Genomic DNA, 16,262 nt, shown 5'->3' on the forward strand with positions numbered 1-16,262 from the left:
TATGGGTAATGAGATAGGTACAATAAAAATATTAGTTTCCTTAATTATTAGTTTCCTCAGAAAGACACCATTATAACCTAGACTAGAATAGGAAAGAACCTAGACTGTCTTAAATAGGGAAGGCTGAGGAAAGTTATGGACCATTGGACGTTTGATTATACTATGGGTGGACTAAATAAATTAAATTCAACAAAATAAAACAATCATTTTAGAGTAGTTTGTACTTAATTTTATTTATTTTTAAAATTATTCTTAAAATTAATGAGCGCATGTACTATTTGCACATAGATTAGAATTTATTTAGTGACATGATATCATTAATATTTTTTTGCTTCCCTTCTGCTCGTTAATCCGGACAAAAATGTATATTTGTAGGTATCTACGATAGGCTTTGGGAGAGGCCTACGTCCAGCAGTGGACTCCTATAGGCTGATGATGATGATGATCAACGATAAATTTAAACACCAATTTATTTCACAGTTTTTAGGGGATCGAAGCTTTTTAAATGAAATCTCGATAGAATCTTCGTATGAATATGACGTCTGGTTAGTGACCTTTTTAACCCCCGACAAAAAAGAGGTGTGTTATAAGTTTAACTAGTCTGTCTATCTTTGTGTCTGTCTATGGTGGGAGCTACCATCCCAAACCATTTTTTTTTCATAGACGTAGGTAATGTTCCGTTCCGAGTGTTCTTAGCCATATTTTATCAAAATCGGCTCAGCCCTTTACAGTTATGCGACTTTTAGCCCCAGTTTCACCATTACTTTTTGACTTTTGACCCATCTGTCAAGACTTTAATATTTAGATGACGTATAATTGATGACATTACAGGTGAAACTAGGCATTTGTGTTGAATGTTGTGGGTTGTTAACGTTGGTTGGTCATATGACTACAGCGAGTGCTGTCGCTTAGCCGGCGGCTGGTCAGCCCGGGGCTGGTCGCGGCGGCGGCGGCGCGCGGGCGGCGGGGACGCCGTCTGGGCAGCCACTAGCAAGCTGATCTGAGTCTCCGCCTGTTGGGGAAGGTAAAGTTAGTTAGTTTGCTAATACTTTTATACGGATACGTTGGTGAAGTTTTATACATACTTCAAAATAAACATAATTTTATCACGAGTTTGATATCTTTGACAAATTAAGTTCGCGTACACGAAAGGAGCCTCCAAATGGCGTATCAACTGTATACACATTTATACATAAATATGTATGGACATCTCACACATGGTTATCCGACCCCAAGCTAGACAGAGCCTGTAATATGGGTATGAGGCAGCTGATATATCTAGCCGACACCCATAACACAGGTTCTGCCTATAGAGCTTCCACTATGTTATTGTATTTTTGACGTTTCCTTATGTCTGGTTAGTAAAGTTGGTTTTCGTTTGCAGCAAATATATGTATGGGATTTCGAATGTCAAAAAACCAATAATATAATGGACAGAGTATAGCTTGGGGCCGGATGCCCGTGTGTGAGATGTCCCCACATATTTATTTATTTATATATAACAGTACCTCTCGCAGCATCTCGCGCGCCATGTGGTGCACGCGGTGCGAGCTGCCGTTGTACATGAGCGCGTTGGTCAGCATCAGCAGGATGTCGCGCTGGAACTCCGCCGTCGTTCTGGAATAAATACGAAAGTAGATTACGTAAACATGTATTTGGGTGTAAGTAAACACAGAAGTTAAGTCCGGCTAACCACTCGAGCGGGAAATCAAGTGTTCTGTTCTGTCTATGTTACTTCAATTTACAAAAGCAATCCCCAAAATTTTGCTCGGATTACCATAATGTCCGGATTAGAGACAATATACTGCATTGCATTTACAACTAACTTAACGGTGCCAGTATCTTCTGATCGGATTACCAATACTTTGCTATATTTAGACACATTAAGTAACCCAATCTTTTTCGCTAGGCTTATCGCAATGTCCGGATTACTGAATGTTACTGTTACTGAATATTCTTCCTGACAGTAGCCAGGTCCATGGGCCGCTTCACCACCACGCTGTAGTCCGGCGCCTCCGCGTCCGAGATCATTACTGTCTCACACGTGTGCCGCTACTAGCTACACACTCACTAGACCGCTGCTTTATGTTACTTACTTAATTTCAAAAAACGATTCGTCAAATATTGTTCGGATTACCGTACTGTCCGGATTAGCGAGATTTTGCTGCCTTTAGACGTCTTTTAACTATGTTTGGATTACCGACGGGTTCGGATTACCAAATGTTCGGATTATCAAATGTCCACTAACTTCACAGCCCCGCTATCGATATTCTTCCGCACAGTGGCCAGGTCCATGGGCCGCTTCACCACCACGCTGTAGTCCGGCGCCTCGGAGTCCGAGATCGGCCGCAGGAAGAGAGACGCGTATTTTTGCATGTGTCTTGCTAGTAGCTACACACTCACTATACCGTTTATGTTACTTACTTAATGTCAAATATTGTTCGGATTACTGTAATGTCCGGATTATCAACATTTTGCTGAATTTAGACACCTATTTAACTATGTTCGGATTACCGTAATGTCCGGATTACCGAATGTTCTGATTACCAAATGTTCGGATTACCGAAACTCTTTACTTACTTCACAGCCCCGCTGTCTATGTTCTTCCTGACAGTGGCCAGGTCCATGGGCCGCTTCACCACCACGCTGTAGTCCGGCGCCTCCGCGTCAGAGATCGGCCGCAGGAAGAGAGACGCGTACTTGTGTGCGCATAGTCTGTTGGGAAAGTTGTGGGTTAGTTAACTGTACATTTGTGAATCTAGTGTGAGTGGGGATAACATGATGCATGGTAATTGCACCTCCTGTGGGTTGACTGGTAGAAAATGCTTAAGCTGGACTTAATTTCCACCCTTAGTACACTTATGTTTATATTTGTGCAATAAAGAAATAATAAATTATCCACCAGACATATATGCTATGCTAAGTGCCTATGAATGCGCTGTATATCAACCAATAATTGCTCCACATACCATAGGACTGGTGGGGTTCTTTCTAATCATCACAGAATAGCTGGTGAAAAGATAGCCATGGGCTGCATTAACTTGTAACTTTACAAAAGCTAGAGAGTAAAGCGAGACAACCAATATGGAATTCTTCCAAAAAGTAACTGAGACGAAAATATTTTTTTTTTTTACTTAAAATGAACGTACATTGTTCTAGTTGTATTTCCTCGCTTTGCCCGGACACACTGATGGTTAACATTCCTGAACATATTATACAGGTTGTTGCAAAAAGGGTGCTAACTAAGCCGAAAGCGGGTGCGGGTCGGAAGTGTCGGAACAGCGATACAAAAGTTGTTCAGAATGACCCCCTAAGTCACCCCCTTTCGGCTTAGTATACCCTTTTTGCAACACTCTGTATACCTATGTCAGAAACTGACCTGCTGTAGACGAGCATGAGCGACTTCTTCCACAGCCGCTGCTGCCGGTCAGCTCCGGACGGAACACGCTGACAATCACCCTGTATATAGATATGTCACCGACTAACCTGCTATAGACCAGCATCAGCGACTTCTTCCACAGCCGCTGCTGTCGGTCAGCTCCGGACGGCGAGTCAGGAGCTGACGTCTCCGCCGCGCTCTCGGAGCCCGAACATGCTGACAGAGAATTGTTGTGTTAGTTTGGGGTTTAAACATGGTGCAAAGGTGATTGTCTAAAGAAACCATTCGAACTAAGGTCGAAGTTAAATCTGCAGGATATTGCAAAGGCGATATAGAAGGCCACAGAGCGCCATTTTAGTAAACAACAAAGTTTCCTCAATTTTTGGGATTTTGCAAAAATGATTTTTGTTTCTCCTTAGTAAAATGGAGAATAGGATTTTTTTTCTTCGTTGATTTTCAAATGTCTAAGAAACACGTCGTTTGTTATGACCCATAGAGTCACCTTCAGATTGGTATACCATTTTTGCAACCCCCTATATATCGGTTACTTTCAGACCGTATAACGTGAGTTTAAAATTCCTTCATGCAACTCAGCGTAAATTATTTTAGTAGTTTTGGTCTTTTTGTTAAGCTATCGTGTTTCGAAGCTTTCATAATAATACGTGTTAGTAAGCTGTATAAAACGTTGAGAAACTTACTTCTAGAATCCGGTTTCTTCTTTCTAGAATAATCTCTCTTCTTTTTGCCGTCTTTCTCCTCTTCACGCACCAACTGAAACAAATAACAAAAGTTATTTTTATTTCAATTAATTAATTGTATAAAAAATCATCACAGGCGATTGCTAAGGAATTCATTAGTGTAAGTAGTGAAGTCATGGATTTAGCAAATAAAAAAATATTTATTTATTTATTTATTTATTTATCGATAAATAAATAAATAAATAAAAAAATAATTATGAAAGACTGACTAGGATATTCAAACTACCTACACAGAACCCTTCGATGACCGGACAGTGGAGTGGTTAATAATCCTGTCTGCTGTGTCAAAGGAACCGGGTAAGATATTTATTTATTTGACAAATATTTAATTTTGTTCTCGCTTCTTCAATGTGTGATGTTTGTGTAATGACTTTTTAAAAGTATTCTTTATGTCCATATTTCCATAATAGTGACCTATTGTTTTTTGGTATTTAAATAATTCATTAATCACCTCCATAGGAGTATCATCGTCTGTCTCGGTGTGTGCGTCGTACATATCCGCGTCTCCCTCTGTCTTGGTCTCGGCGGCGTCTGCCGTCTCGCTCTGAGCTTGCTTCTCGATCTGGATGAGTGGAGTCGATTCCTGTGAAGAGAGATATACTTAACTGTATTACCACAAAAAGACAGCGACTACGCAATTCTGACTGGCTTGGATTATATTCTACATTGAGAAACTTACTTCTAGAATCCTGTTTTTTCTTGGTAGAAATCTTATTTCGGCACAATACTCGTATTAACAAAATCAGTATATATGAGATACATAAATAGTGGTTATTTTCTTACACGTTACATAAAAATTACTTTAACTAACTAACATATAAGTACAGGATATGAAGTCTAAAGAGGTGATTCTGGCGGTTATTGTGAACACAACATATTTTGAACTACGAGTATTGAAAATGTTTGAAAAAATTAAAAGTTCAGTGTGTCCAACAAAGATTCTATGAAAGTTTTTTGTTTTTTAAATAATAATAACTAAAGAACTCTCACCTCCAACTCAACCTCCTTCTTAATCTCCTCCAGGCTCCTCTCATCCTCGTTGTCCTCCTGTGTAGGTTCCTCTGCAGGAGGCTCGGGTTCGACCTCCGGCCGGGGCGCGGGCGGCGAGGGCGCCGGCGGCGGCGTGGGGGGGTGGTCTGGGACTGGGGATAAATATGTTTTAGTGATTTAAAGAATTAGTGAAGGGTGCACAAAAGAAGTCGCTGAGCTAATAAGTAGGTAACTTATACAAAGTACCTACACTCACGATAAATAACAAAAGTTCCACTTGCAGGAAGCGGACGTCAAATAGCTCCAATGTCTTATTACATTTTAATTTAAGAAAGATTCAATAACAACATTAAAGTTTTTAGAATTTGTGCTTTTTATCGGTAGAATTATTCTACGTATTTTCTGATATTTCGATGATCTAAAAATCATTAAATAAAATATAGGTATTCAATGGCAGGTGGAACTTTTTCATTGCTCGTGAGTGTCGTCTCTCTCTCGACACGGGTGACATCGGCTCTTACTGTTATTTATCGAAAACGATACAAAATGTCGCAAAAACCGCTCGAAAACTTAGTACGTGAACTGCAAAAAACAGTGACATTGCTAATAAGCAAAGTGAGTTCTCTCGAAACTAAAATAAGTGAGCAAAATGCGCTATTAATTGCCCAATCAAAAATAATTAACAATATTAGTGAGTGCGGTAGTTGTGAATCCGTGTCCACCCCGCCTCCAGCCGCTGCAGCGCCCGCGCTTAAACTTGTACGGCAAGCGCGTTTAAAAGCAGCTACAGCGCTTAAAGCTGGAAGCAGTCAGCGGAGATCATCGCCGAGTACTCGCCAGGCGGGAGCTGAGTCATCCACGACGCGGGCCGAGAGCGGCCGAGAATCAACGAGCGCTTCCCCCACCACGCCCGCAGCCCCGGCCGTGCGCTCGCCGGCCAATTATGCGGCCGCGGCCAGCAAACCAGCGGAAGATGACTCAAGTAAACAAATACGAAAGACGACGGTGACGACTAACCAGAATGATAATGACGGTGGCTCTTGGGTAGTGGTTAACAATACCAAACGCAAAAAAAAGCCACAAACCATCATTGTCGGTTCGGGATGTGAGGATAATGAACTCCAAACAGTCGAAACTATAAAATATTTACAGGCTTGGTCGTTCCGACCCGAGACAACGGAGGATAATGTTAGGCACTTTCTGAATAAAGTCGCCAAATCAGACGACTATTTTATTGAAAAACGCGTTCTAAAAACAGACAGACATGCATCTTTTGTAATTGGCATTCCCGAGAGCCTGTATACGAACTTCAAATCGCCCACTGTATGGCCCCCGCGCGTCAAGCTAACGGACTGGTTTCAAAGACGTCCCCGCGGCTCGCAAGAGCGGCAGCGGGGCGACTCCAGACGAAGTGACGAATGCCCCACACCGCCATCCACCGCCGCGCCGGCCCGAAAATAGGAATGTTTCGTCGTTAACTACTACTCCTGGAACATCATCAGCGAGTGTCCCTAGTCCTTCCGAGATGACACTTCGAATTTGGTACCAAAACATCCGAAAACTGGATAATAAAATTGCAAGAATCGAATATTTATTGCAAACAATGTATGATTGTGAGATACTATTGTTATCAGAACACTGGATGAAAGAATGTGAAATTGATAAGATCAATATTTTTAACTTTAACTTAGTTTCTAGTTACTGTCGGCCTACCCGTGAACATGGTGGTGTTTGTATCTATGTTAATAAGCGTATGAATGTAATAGATAGGTCAGACATTCGAAAATTCTCTGTAGAAATGCACTGCGAAATAACAGCAATCGAGTGCGTCGACATAGATTTAATAATAATGTGTGTTTATCGTTCTTGCACAGAGGGCGACTATGATATTTTTGTGTCTCAGCTGAGGCTAGCGCTGGACTCATTAGTTCATGAATCATGCAATATCCTCGTAATGGGTGATTTTAACATAGACCTACTCGTACCGTCCGCGCGTAAGCGTGAATTACTTGGACTTATATCTGAGTTCAACCTGAGTTCCCGGGTGCGGTTCCCGACGCGCGTGCAGGGCGGCTCCAGTACGTGCCTGGACCACGCCTACACTGACCTGGACGCCGCCAGGACCGACGCCTCCGCAGCACACTCGGACCTCTCGGACCATAAAGGTATTTATTTTAAAATAAAATATTTAAAAAAAATTTGCAATGTTAGACACATCAAAAAACGTATTTTAACTGACGCTAATATTAATAAATTTCTGGATAACTTACCATACTTAGATCTCTCACGGTTTGATAATATAAATCTAAACATCTTCATAGATGAAATCATTCAGCTTTTTCACAATTATTGTCCAATAAAAAAAGTCCCTGAATCGTATAAACATTTCTCGTGGAAAACAGAAAATATTTTAAATACGTTTAACATCTTGCAGATGTTGCAAATGTATAAGGACCACTATACTACAAATCATGATATTAAAGAACTTTACATGGAGTATAAGTCTAAATTTAATAAAGAGGTGAGGGCGGCTCGTCGTGATTGCATAAACTCAACCATTGCTCACAGCTCCAACATATCACGGTCATTATGGACTGTCATAAAATCGGAGACATGCAAGGGTCCCGCTATGAATCCGTTGACAATATTACAGAAATGTGTATTAGGGCCGTCGGGCTCGGCGCGCTCACTGGCGTGCCGCCTCAACGAGTACTACATATCGGTGGTGCGCGACACGGCGCTGCGGCCGCGCCTGCCCGCCGCGCTGGCCCTGCTGCGCGCGCGCCGCCCCCCGGAGCCCTCCTCCATGTTCCTCGTGCCCTACACGGTGGACGAAATTCAGGCAACTATAAAACGAATTAAGAAAAAACCAACCAAAGATGCTTACGGATTTCCGTGTGACTTACTTTGCAGATTGCCCGATATAATATTAGAATGTCTTTGCAGACTTTTTAATGAGAGCGCAACCGATGGCATATACCCTTCGGCTCTCAAATTAATAAGAGTCGTCCCAGTCTGGAAGGGCAAGGGTAGCAAAACTGAGATGGGGCGGTACAGACCGATCGCACTCGTACCGGCCATCTCTAAAATATTTGAGACAGGCCTCTGCAGCAGGCTAATGGGCTTCCTGAACCGGAACAAGGCGCTCTGCTCGGAGCAGTACGCGTACTGCCCGGGGCGCTCCACCGTGTGCTGCGCGCGCCGCCTGCAGCGCGAGCTGCTCGCGCGCCTGGAGCGCCGCCCGCGCCGCCGCGTCGCCGCCGTGTTCGCCGACCTCTCGCGCGCGTTCGACCTGGTCGATCACTCCCTCATTATCGCGAAACTGGAACACTATGGCGTCCGTGGACAGGTACTGGACGTATTTAAATCCTTCTTAGCCAATAGAACACAGGTGACGGAGGTGGACGGTGAATCATCCGAGCCGCTATCGGTTGGTGACAGGTCGGTCCCGCAGGGCTCCAACGTAGGTAACACCCTCTTTGTCATCCTGATGAACGATCTGCCAGGAATCTCGGAACGCGCCACATTTCTGATGTACGCCGACGATATCTGTGCGATTGTAGATGGTAAGGATGACCTGGAGCTGACCACGAACCTGGAATCAGTCATTGACAGTCTCACTGGATGGTTTTCGGCAAATGGGATGCAGTTGAATTTGGAAAAAACCCAAGTACTGCGATTCTCCCTGCGTGGGCAGTCGTGCGGCGACGCGGCCGCGCCCGCGCTCGTGGTGGGCGGGGTGCCGCTGCCGGCCGCCGCCGCCGTGCGCTTCGTGGGCTTCACCGTCGACTCTGCGCTCCAGTGGGGCCAGCATATAGATGCCCTGTGCTCCAAACTCGGTAGTGCGTACTATGCCCTATCAAGGCTTTCCGCCACCTTAAGTAAAGAGCATATGGTGACTGCCTATTACGGCTATTTTCACTCTTTGCTTACTTATGGCATAGACCTATGGGGCGTGTCCGCAGACTGCAACAAACCATTTATACTGCAGAAGCGAGCAGTCCGCCGCGTGGCCGGGGCCCCCGCCGACGCGCCGGCGCGACCACTGTTCATCGGCATGCGCATCCTGACAGTGCCGTGCCTTTACATTTTAGAAGTCCTAAAATATGTAAAGCGCAACCCCAATGAGTTCCCAGACTTCACTTCAGGGGATCGCAGATTCGCCTCACGAAGACCTAACGACCTAAGGTCTACTGAATGCCGCTTATCTAAAACTGGAAAGTCATTGCATGTAATGGGTCCCCAGATTTTTAACAAACTTCCTGAAAATATAAAGGAAATCAGGAGAGCTACTAGCTTCCTCATTAGCGTGAAGAATCACCTATTAAAAAACGCGTACTACTCTGTGCAAGAATTCTTAGACTCATAAGTGATATCACTATGCGTGTTAAATAATAATGTAATATACTTACCTAGTTACTTTTATGACTTTAAATAATTAATTAACATACTTACCTATTATTAGTGTGTCTACTAACCATGTGATTGACTATCTATTCATTCTTTAAACATAATTATTCGAAATTTATTAATACTATAATATGTGATAATTAATTAATTTAATCTCAATTCTAATGACGTGTAATGTTTATTTATCAATAAATGAATATGAATATGAATATGTATGCTAACTGAGATTCTTACCTGCCGGTTCTTCCACAACCTCCTCCACTCCCTCCACCGTCTCTGCCTCCTGCTCGCTCGGGGCCGGGTTCGATTCCGGTTGGGTTTCTTCTACTACTGGCTCTACTATCGGTGGCTCGGTAACTGGCTCTGGTTGTTCAGTTGGTGTGCTGATGGAGATGGAGGGTGGGTTTTTATTAGTGGACAAGGGGCTCTGAGTTTGTCAATACCGATCGAGCAGTGAATCCTAACGCAAATTTGTATGGCACGGAGCTAGCACAGCTAATTACCGCTAGATGGCGTGTCTCTCGCCCAAAACAAATTCACGTTAACTCACTGCTTCTCTAACTCGCATTTGAATCCCAGTTGGTGATAGATGAATGCTGATAGATGCCCGTGGGAATTCCGGGATAAAAAGTAGTCTATGTTCTTTCTCAGGGTCTGGACTATATATATACAAAATTTTATTCAAATCCGTTCAGTAGTTTTGGCGTGAAATAGTAACAGACAGACAGACAGACACACAGTTACTTTCGCATTTATAATATCATTTAAAATTAGGATTAGGATTAACATAATATTCGCTGTCAAATAATATGAATGCCACAAGATTGCAAACTTTTTCAATATGAAGGGCAAATTACCTTTCTTCGACCACTTCCGGTACTGGCACTTCTGCTTCCTTTTCAATTTCCGGCGCCGGCGGTTCTACTTCCGGTTCCGGCTCTTTCACTTCCTCTTTTATCTAAAAGAAAATGTAAGAAATTGTACAAAACTATTTTGTTATCACGGTTTATATTTTACAAAGTACATATTAATAAAAAATCCTTACCTTTTGCTCCTCCTGTTGTATAACCTTGATTTCCGGCGTCGGGAACTTGACATCCGGGAACGAGATGTTCACTTCCGGCTCCGGCTGGACCACTTCCGGTTCTGGTATAGCTGGTTCCTGTTCCTGTGGCGGTGGCGCGGGGATCTCTTTTTCTGGTGTCGTCTGATGTTGATAGTTGGAAAAAAATATACATATTATTATTATACCTTGTTTCACGGGGAAATACATTTGACAGAACCCTTATTACATTCGAATAAGGGTAGTTTTTGTTTGTTATAGACGTAATTTGTGTGTGAGGAATAAAACGAATTGATACAATTTATTGAAACACATTTTTTATGACAATGCAAACAAGTCACTACACACTTAACATTACCACAAAAATTAAGGTACTACAGGCGTCAGTGAAATTTAGAGTTTATCCATCAACCTTTAAGGTATTGCATTGGTGTTTGATGGAAAGTAACAATGCAAAAAAGTATACTCACTTCTACATTAATAATTTCTTCAGTCACAGTCTCACATTCCTCTATCTGAAAAGCAAGACATATTATTGTATTAAGGCCATTATTTATTTATTTATTTAATTCTTTATTGTGCAAATATTACAAATAAAAGTACAAAGGGTGGACTTAATATTCTGTGCAAAATATAAATGGGCACATATCAATTTATTATTAACACAATACGATTACCGATTACCTTAATTTGTTCAGGTTCTTGTATCAAAGATGTCTCCATCGGTTCTTCTGAAGGTAATTCATGCTCGTCGGTTTTACATTCTAGCGGCTTTTCTGGTACCCTGAAATTAAAGTTATATCTTTTAGTTCACCTCAATTTCCACCATGTGATATTCAAATATGTTGCACAAATAAAGAATATCGATGTTAGCAGGTAGCTAAATACATATTTGTTGTTTGGGAGCCAGGCACCCACAATTTTTCATTTTGGTTCTGCTACTCGACACTAGTCGAAATTTCCATACAACATGTGGCGCCACTGTCGCAAATTGTGTATAAACTGTATCATTCCATTTTCCGATACTTTTTCGTTCGGATAGTGCACTTTTTGATGAAAAGCCTTCATCATCTTTTAAAATAGCTCTTAAAACTACCCTTACCTATTATTAACCGCCTTATGCATAACCCCCACGGGCGGTATGTCAATATCCACGTCTCTGAACGCGTACACGTCTTCGTCACGCCTTGATCTCTATGTCGTCAATATCTAGTTCTGCTACTCGACACTAGTCGCAATTTCCATACAACTAATGGCGCCACTGTCGCAATCTATATTTATACACCAGAAATGTAACTTTTTTGCCTGAATCTGTTTATGATGTCGTAGCTACCAAACGGTTGGACCGAATTTCATGTACTCACCTATTATTAACCGCCTTATGCATAGCCCCCACGGGCGGTATATCAATATCCACGTCTCTAAACGCGTATACGTCTTCGGCCTTGATCTCTATGTCGTCTATGTCGAGCGCCGGCGGCGGCTCCGGAGGCGCGAGGGGGGGCGCGGGCGGCGGGGTGGGGTTCGCTGTGGGGGAAAGAAGAATTTAATACATATTTGTTCATCATAGTTTCATGTCAACATGATAATAATGGGGGTGACTCAGAGGGTCATGGTCTGGACAACCTTTTTTTCGCGAATTTCCGAAGCTTGTAGAACTAAAGTTGTCCGAATTACCCCCTTTTGGCTTAGTATATCGCCTTTTTGGCCTGTATATTTTATCAAAAACAAGCACTGAAATAGTTTTACTGCATTGCTAATGGTGTACGTTATTTATTACTGCGTTGCTATTGGCTAAAAATGACCCATCTCACTCTGTCGATATGCGCTCTTTTCATCCATAAATATCAGATTAGATTGTGCAATATCCCGTATAAGAAACATCTATCGTGCAGCTATTGGACAAAAGGTGCCCAACTCAGCAATTACCTTTAAGTTGTTGCTCTATCTGCACTAGCTGGCTCTTGATGTGTTCTATAGCCGCGTGCTTCTCTCGTCTCGGCTCTAGTAGTTGGGAGAGAGTGGGCGCGTTGGCGGAGGGACTTACTGCGTCTGTGAATATAATAATATACTATGTACAACATTAGTTTACTATGTGGTTTTACACAGTTAGAAACTAACCCCCCCTTATTCACAGGAAAGTATATAGGACGTTTTAGCTATTGAACTGTTTTGTCCCTTTCTGTCAAAGAACAAGTAAGTGAGTGAGTTAGTTCTATGAATTCGGGGGTTGTTCTATTCTACATCTAGCCGACTTGAGGACTTGATGATTCTGCAAATATATAGGGCATTGCACAAAGGTATAGTAAGCCAAACGGGGATTATCGGTTAGTCATTCTCAACCACTTTTGCCGTGAGACTTTCGGCTTACGATATACCATTTTCGCAACACCCTGTAGAATCAAAATGGCGGTATATCTTACCGACGCTGTTAGCGGGGTGTGAGATGTGCTGCGGCGTGGTGACCACGGGCGAGGACTTGAGCAGCGACGTGAGGAGGGGGGAGGAGGGAGCTCCGCCTGAGTCTGAAAAATAATATTATAAATGATTATTAAACCCATTTAATGGACCTCCGTACCATGGTCATTATCCATGTATTAAATATATTTAATAAATTTTGGCGGACGGACGGTCACCAAACTGACTTCATAAGGGTTCCTTTTTACCTTTTGAGGTACTAAAAATACGTTACAGAGAACCGCATCCAAATCGGCCCAGCCAAACGCCAGATGTACGCTATATCTGGCGCACAAATCTAATACAATACAATATACTACTCTGTGTAAAGTAAACAGGCACAAATGAGAATCTGCTTTTATGAAGCCACCTTGGTAAACTCCACAAAAAAACCCTTACTCTGTGGCACACTGCTAGCCCTCGCATTTCTCTCCATCTGTGCCCGTCTTTCATCTCTCTCCCGTGCTGCAGCCGCGCGCCTTGCCGCCTCTCGCTCTTGCTCCCGCGAGGCAGCCTCCACGGCCGACCACATCTCTTGAAGACGATCCTCGGAGGTCGACCATTTGCTTATTTCTGATATGTCTTTCTGTGGAGGTTTGGGTTTCATGTTATTGATTGTGAGGGTATAGATTCCTAGGTATTCCTGGGTATATCAAATTTCTAGGTATATTATTGATTTATTTAATCCTTTATTGCACAAATATAGAAATAAGTGTACAAAGGGTGGACTTAATGCTAAAAGCATTTTCTACCAGTCAACCCACAGGAAGTACAGGAGAAACTATGTTAAAGATGTGTCTATGTTAAAGGTGTCCTTACATAGGTTCAAGAACTAAGCTACTAATAGGGTTATGTTTTGCCATAAAATTGCAGACAAAAAAGAGTATTCTGGAACTACAGAAGCAATATCAAGTATGAAGTATGTAACAGAAAACTAGTAAAATACAACAATACCTTCAAATTCAAATACTGCTGGTTCATTTCGGCCACACTCTTCTGTATCTCGGCTATTCTCTCCTGCGTCAGCCGCTTCAGTATGCTCTCTTGTGGGGTCTCGCCGGCGCCCTCCGAGTTGCGTTTCTTCCGTTTCGGGGTTTCTACATGCTCGAGCAGGGCACCGTACTGTGCCGCGCAACTGTTGATGTAAACAAATAGATTGATAGAATATTCTTTATTTGCACACACACATGAAATAAACTTACATAACTTAAATACTAACACATATGTACAAAAATGGAGGCCTTATCGCTTAAAGCGATTTTTCAAGACAACCTTAGGGTGGAAGGATATTGAATGACCTGAGCAATATTAGCAGTGGGTAAGCTACGCGCTGCCTAGGTCACAATCAGCTCTAATATTTGTCAATGACAGACTATCGCGGAATTCTTATACCCTGATTAGTTATGCTGCTATTTAAATGCGCGCACATTATGACGAGCCGCAGCCAATTGCTTGTGTTTCACTATATTATTATGAAAATACGGCCTGCTCTGCATATTATTGTGCTAAAGTTAATCTAAAACATATTGAAATGTATTTTACGCGGCAGCCCCCCACGCTATGATCCATCATAACATGTTAAACTCATAAGAAAGCTATTATCAATCGCAAAACTTTATTTACCTCTTCTGCGAGTACCAATCGGCGGGTCTAGTCGGGTCTCCAACTGTTTTCAAGGCGCGGGAAACCGACATCCAGTTCTGATCGCCGCTCCGAACTACGGCCGAGGCCAGGCAGAGCTGCTCCCTCACGTTCCAGGTGTCCAGAGGAACCCTCTTCAGTTGTAAACGCTCTTGTATCGAACTCATTTTGAGGTTATAATCGGGATGGTAACTGGGGAACTGAGAAATGTGAGGGAGAGTTGATGTGTTTGGAGGATTTTAGTTTTTTTTGAGCATTTTTAGCTTGTTTTATGTTATTCTGAACGAAATTACATTGTTCAAAGCACTGAAACAAAAGCCACAAACAAGAACCATAGACAATAAAACATTTATGAATGTTTTTTTTTAAGTGACATTTGTCTCAGAATCACAGATCAAGATATAACGATAAAATCCTTATTTTAAGCAAACATAAAATTTTGTTGAATACTGCCATCTAGTGTGGAGTAGCATAACTTCACAATTCATATTTCTACTCTTTAACAGATGGTGTTGTTTACCGATTTCATTGCAGGAAAAACTAAATTACTATACTTACCGATGCAATATGATTTTACAAAGCTTGTATTATTAATCTGAAAGGGGGTGACTCAGGAGTTCTACCCCTTAGCACGAATTTTCATCATGAACGAGAAGTTAAATTACTCGATGTATTTTGTAGGAAAATTTTTGCTACCGACCGCCAGGGGCGCTGTTCATATTTTCATACAAAATTATTCGGTGTTGTTAAAGTCCTTTCAATCTATTGACGGATTAAATTAACAAAAGTGTATTTATCTAACATCCATTTACGACAGGTTTTATCAAAATCGATTCAGAGGTAGGTATTGCAAAAACACAAACGTTTAGCTTCATTTCTTATTTTTATTCTGTATTATATTTACTTATAATACAAACAATAACTATACATATCAGCCTTATCAATAAAACAAATACATAATTAAATTTCCATTGTTATTGAAGGTTCGATGCTACAATAAAAAGAAAAATACATATTTATAATTCAAGTATTGGAAAAGTTATTAATTAGGATGCCAATGGAAAACTTCTAGACATTTAGGTACTTAAGCCTACCTATCGGTATCGTACATATCGGACCAAACGGACTTTCATAAATGTATGTAGAAACGGCGGCGTCGGCAATACAAAGAATACTGAATGCGATGCGTCCGTTGCCGAAAGGTTGACGCTTACCTTAAGCTGCGTACAGACCGGGCCAACGAACGCCAACGGTTATCCAACGATGGATATTTATCATACATAATACAGCGCAGATTGCAGCAACGAAGGTCAACGAAAACCGTTCGTTGGCGTTCGTTGGCGTTCGTTGGGCCGGTCTGTACGCGGCTTTATTATACCAAGCATCTTTTGTACATTAGAAATGAGTATTTCTTATAGTATAAAACCAATAATGAACACTTCATCGTAATTAAGAGATGAAAGAATACCTACTCACATAAATAATAATATTATGTATACTCTATTCCATTCTCTACCTATGATACCCTAAAACAATTATGTAGGTATGCTAATAAACTCTATAG

General features: G+C 41.8%; 1 protein-coding gene across 1 annotated transcript; it reads right to left on the reverse strand.

Annotated features, from left to right (window-relative positions):
- Positions 1 to 857: 857 nt before the first annotated feature.
- LOC105389000 (bromodomain-containing protein 8) lies at positions 858 to 15,048 on the reverse strand. Its single transcript, XM_048624279.1, has 18 exons — positions 14,681 to 15,048; positions 14,012 to 14,192; positions 13,457 to 13,643; positions 13,024 to 13,125; positions 12,530 to 12,652; positions 11,965 to 12,127; positions 11,285 to 11,384; positions 11,071 to 11,115; positions 10,583 to 10,744; positions 10,395 to 10,495; positions 9,772 to 9,920; positions 5,128 to 5,279; positions 4,589 to 4,720; positions 4,078 to 4,150; positions 3,487 to 3,595; positions 2,581 to 2,715; positions 1,509 to 1,617; positions 858 to 1,012 (listed from the first exon to the last, which is right to left on the reverse strand). The coding sequence occupies exons 1-18, from the start codon at positions 14,863 to 14,865 to the stop codon at positions 890 to 892; spliced, it is 2,331 nt and encodes a 776-aa protein (XP_048480236.1). The 5' UTR covers positions 14,866 to 15,048; the 3' UTR covers positions 858 to 889.
- Positions 15,049 to 16,262: the final 1,214 nt, after the last annotated feature.

Source organism: Plutella xylostella, chromosome 11, assembly GCF_932276165.1.
Source record: "Plutella xylostella chromosome 11, ilPluXylo3.1, whole genome shotgun sequence".
Lineage (NCBI taxonomy): Eukaryota > Metazoa > Arthropoda > Insecta > Lepidoptera > Plutellidae > Plutella > Plutella xylostella.

Excerpts from the sequence above, each read along its gene's own strand:
- LOC105389000 (XM_048624279.1), bottom strand. The coding sequence starts at position 14,865 with ATGAGTTCGATACAAGAGCGTTTACAACTGAAGAGGGTTCCTCTGGAC. Across the intron at positions 12,653-13,023 it reads ACACCCCGCTAACAGCGTCG|ACGCAGTAAGTCCCTCCGCC; the intron begins GTAAGATATACC and ends TTATATTCACAG. Across the intron at positions 10,496-10,582 it reads TACAACAGGAGGAGCAAAAG|ATAAAAGAGGAAGTGAAAGA; the intron begins GTAAGGATTTTT and ends ATTTTCTTTTAG.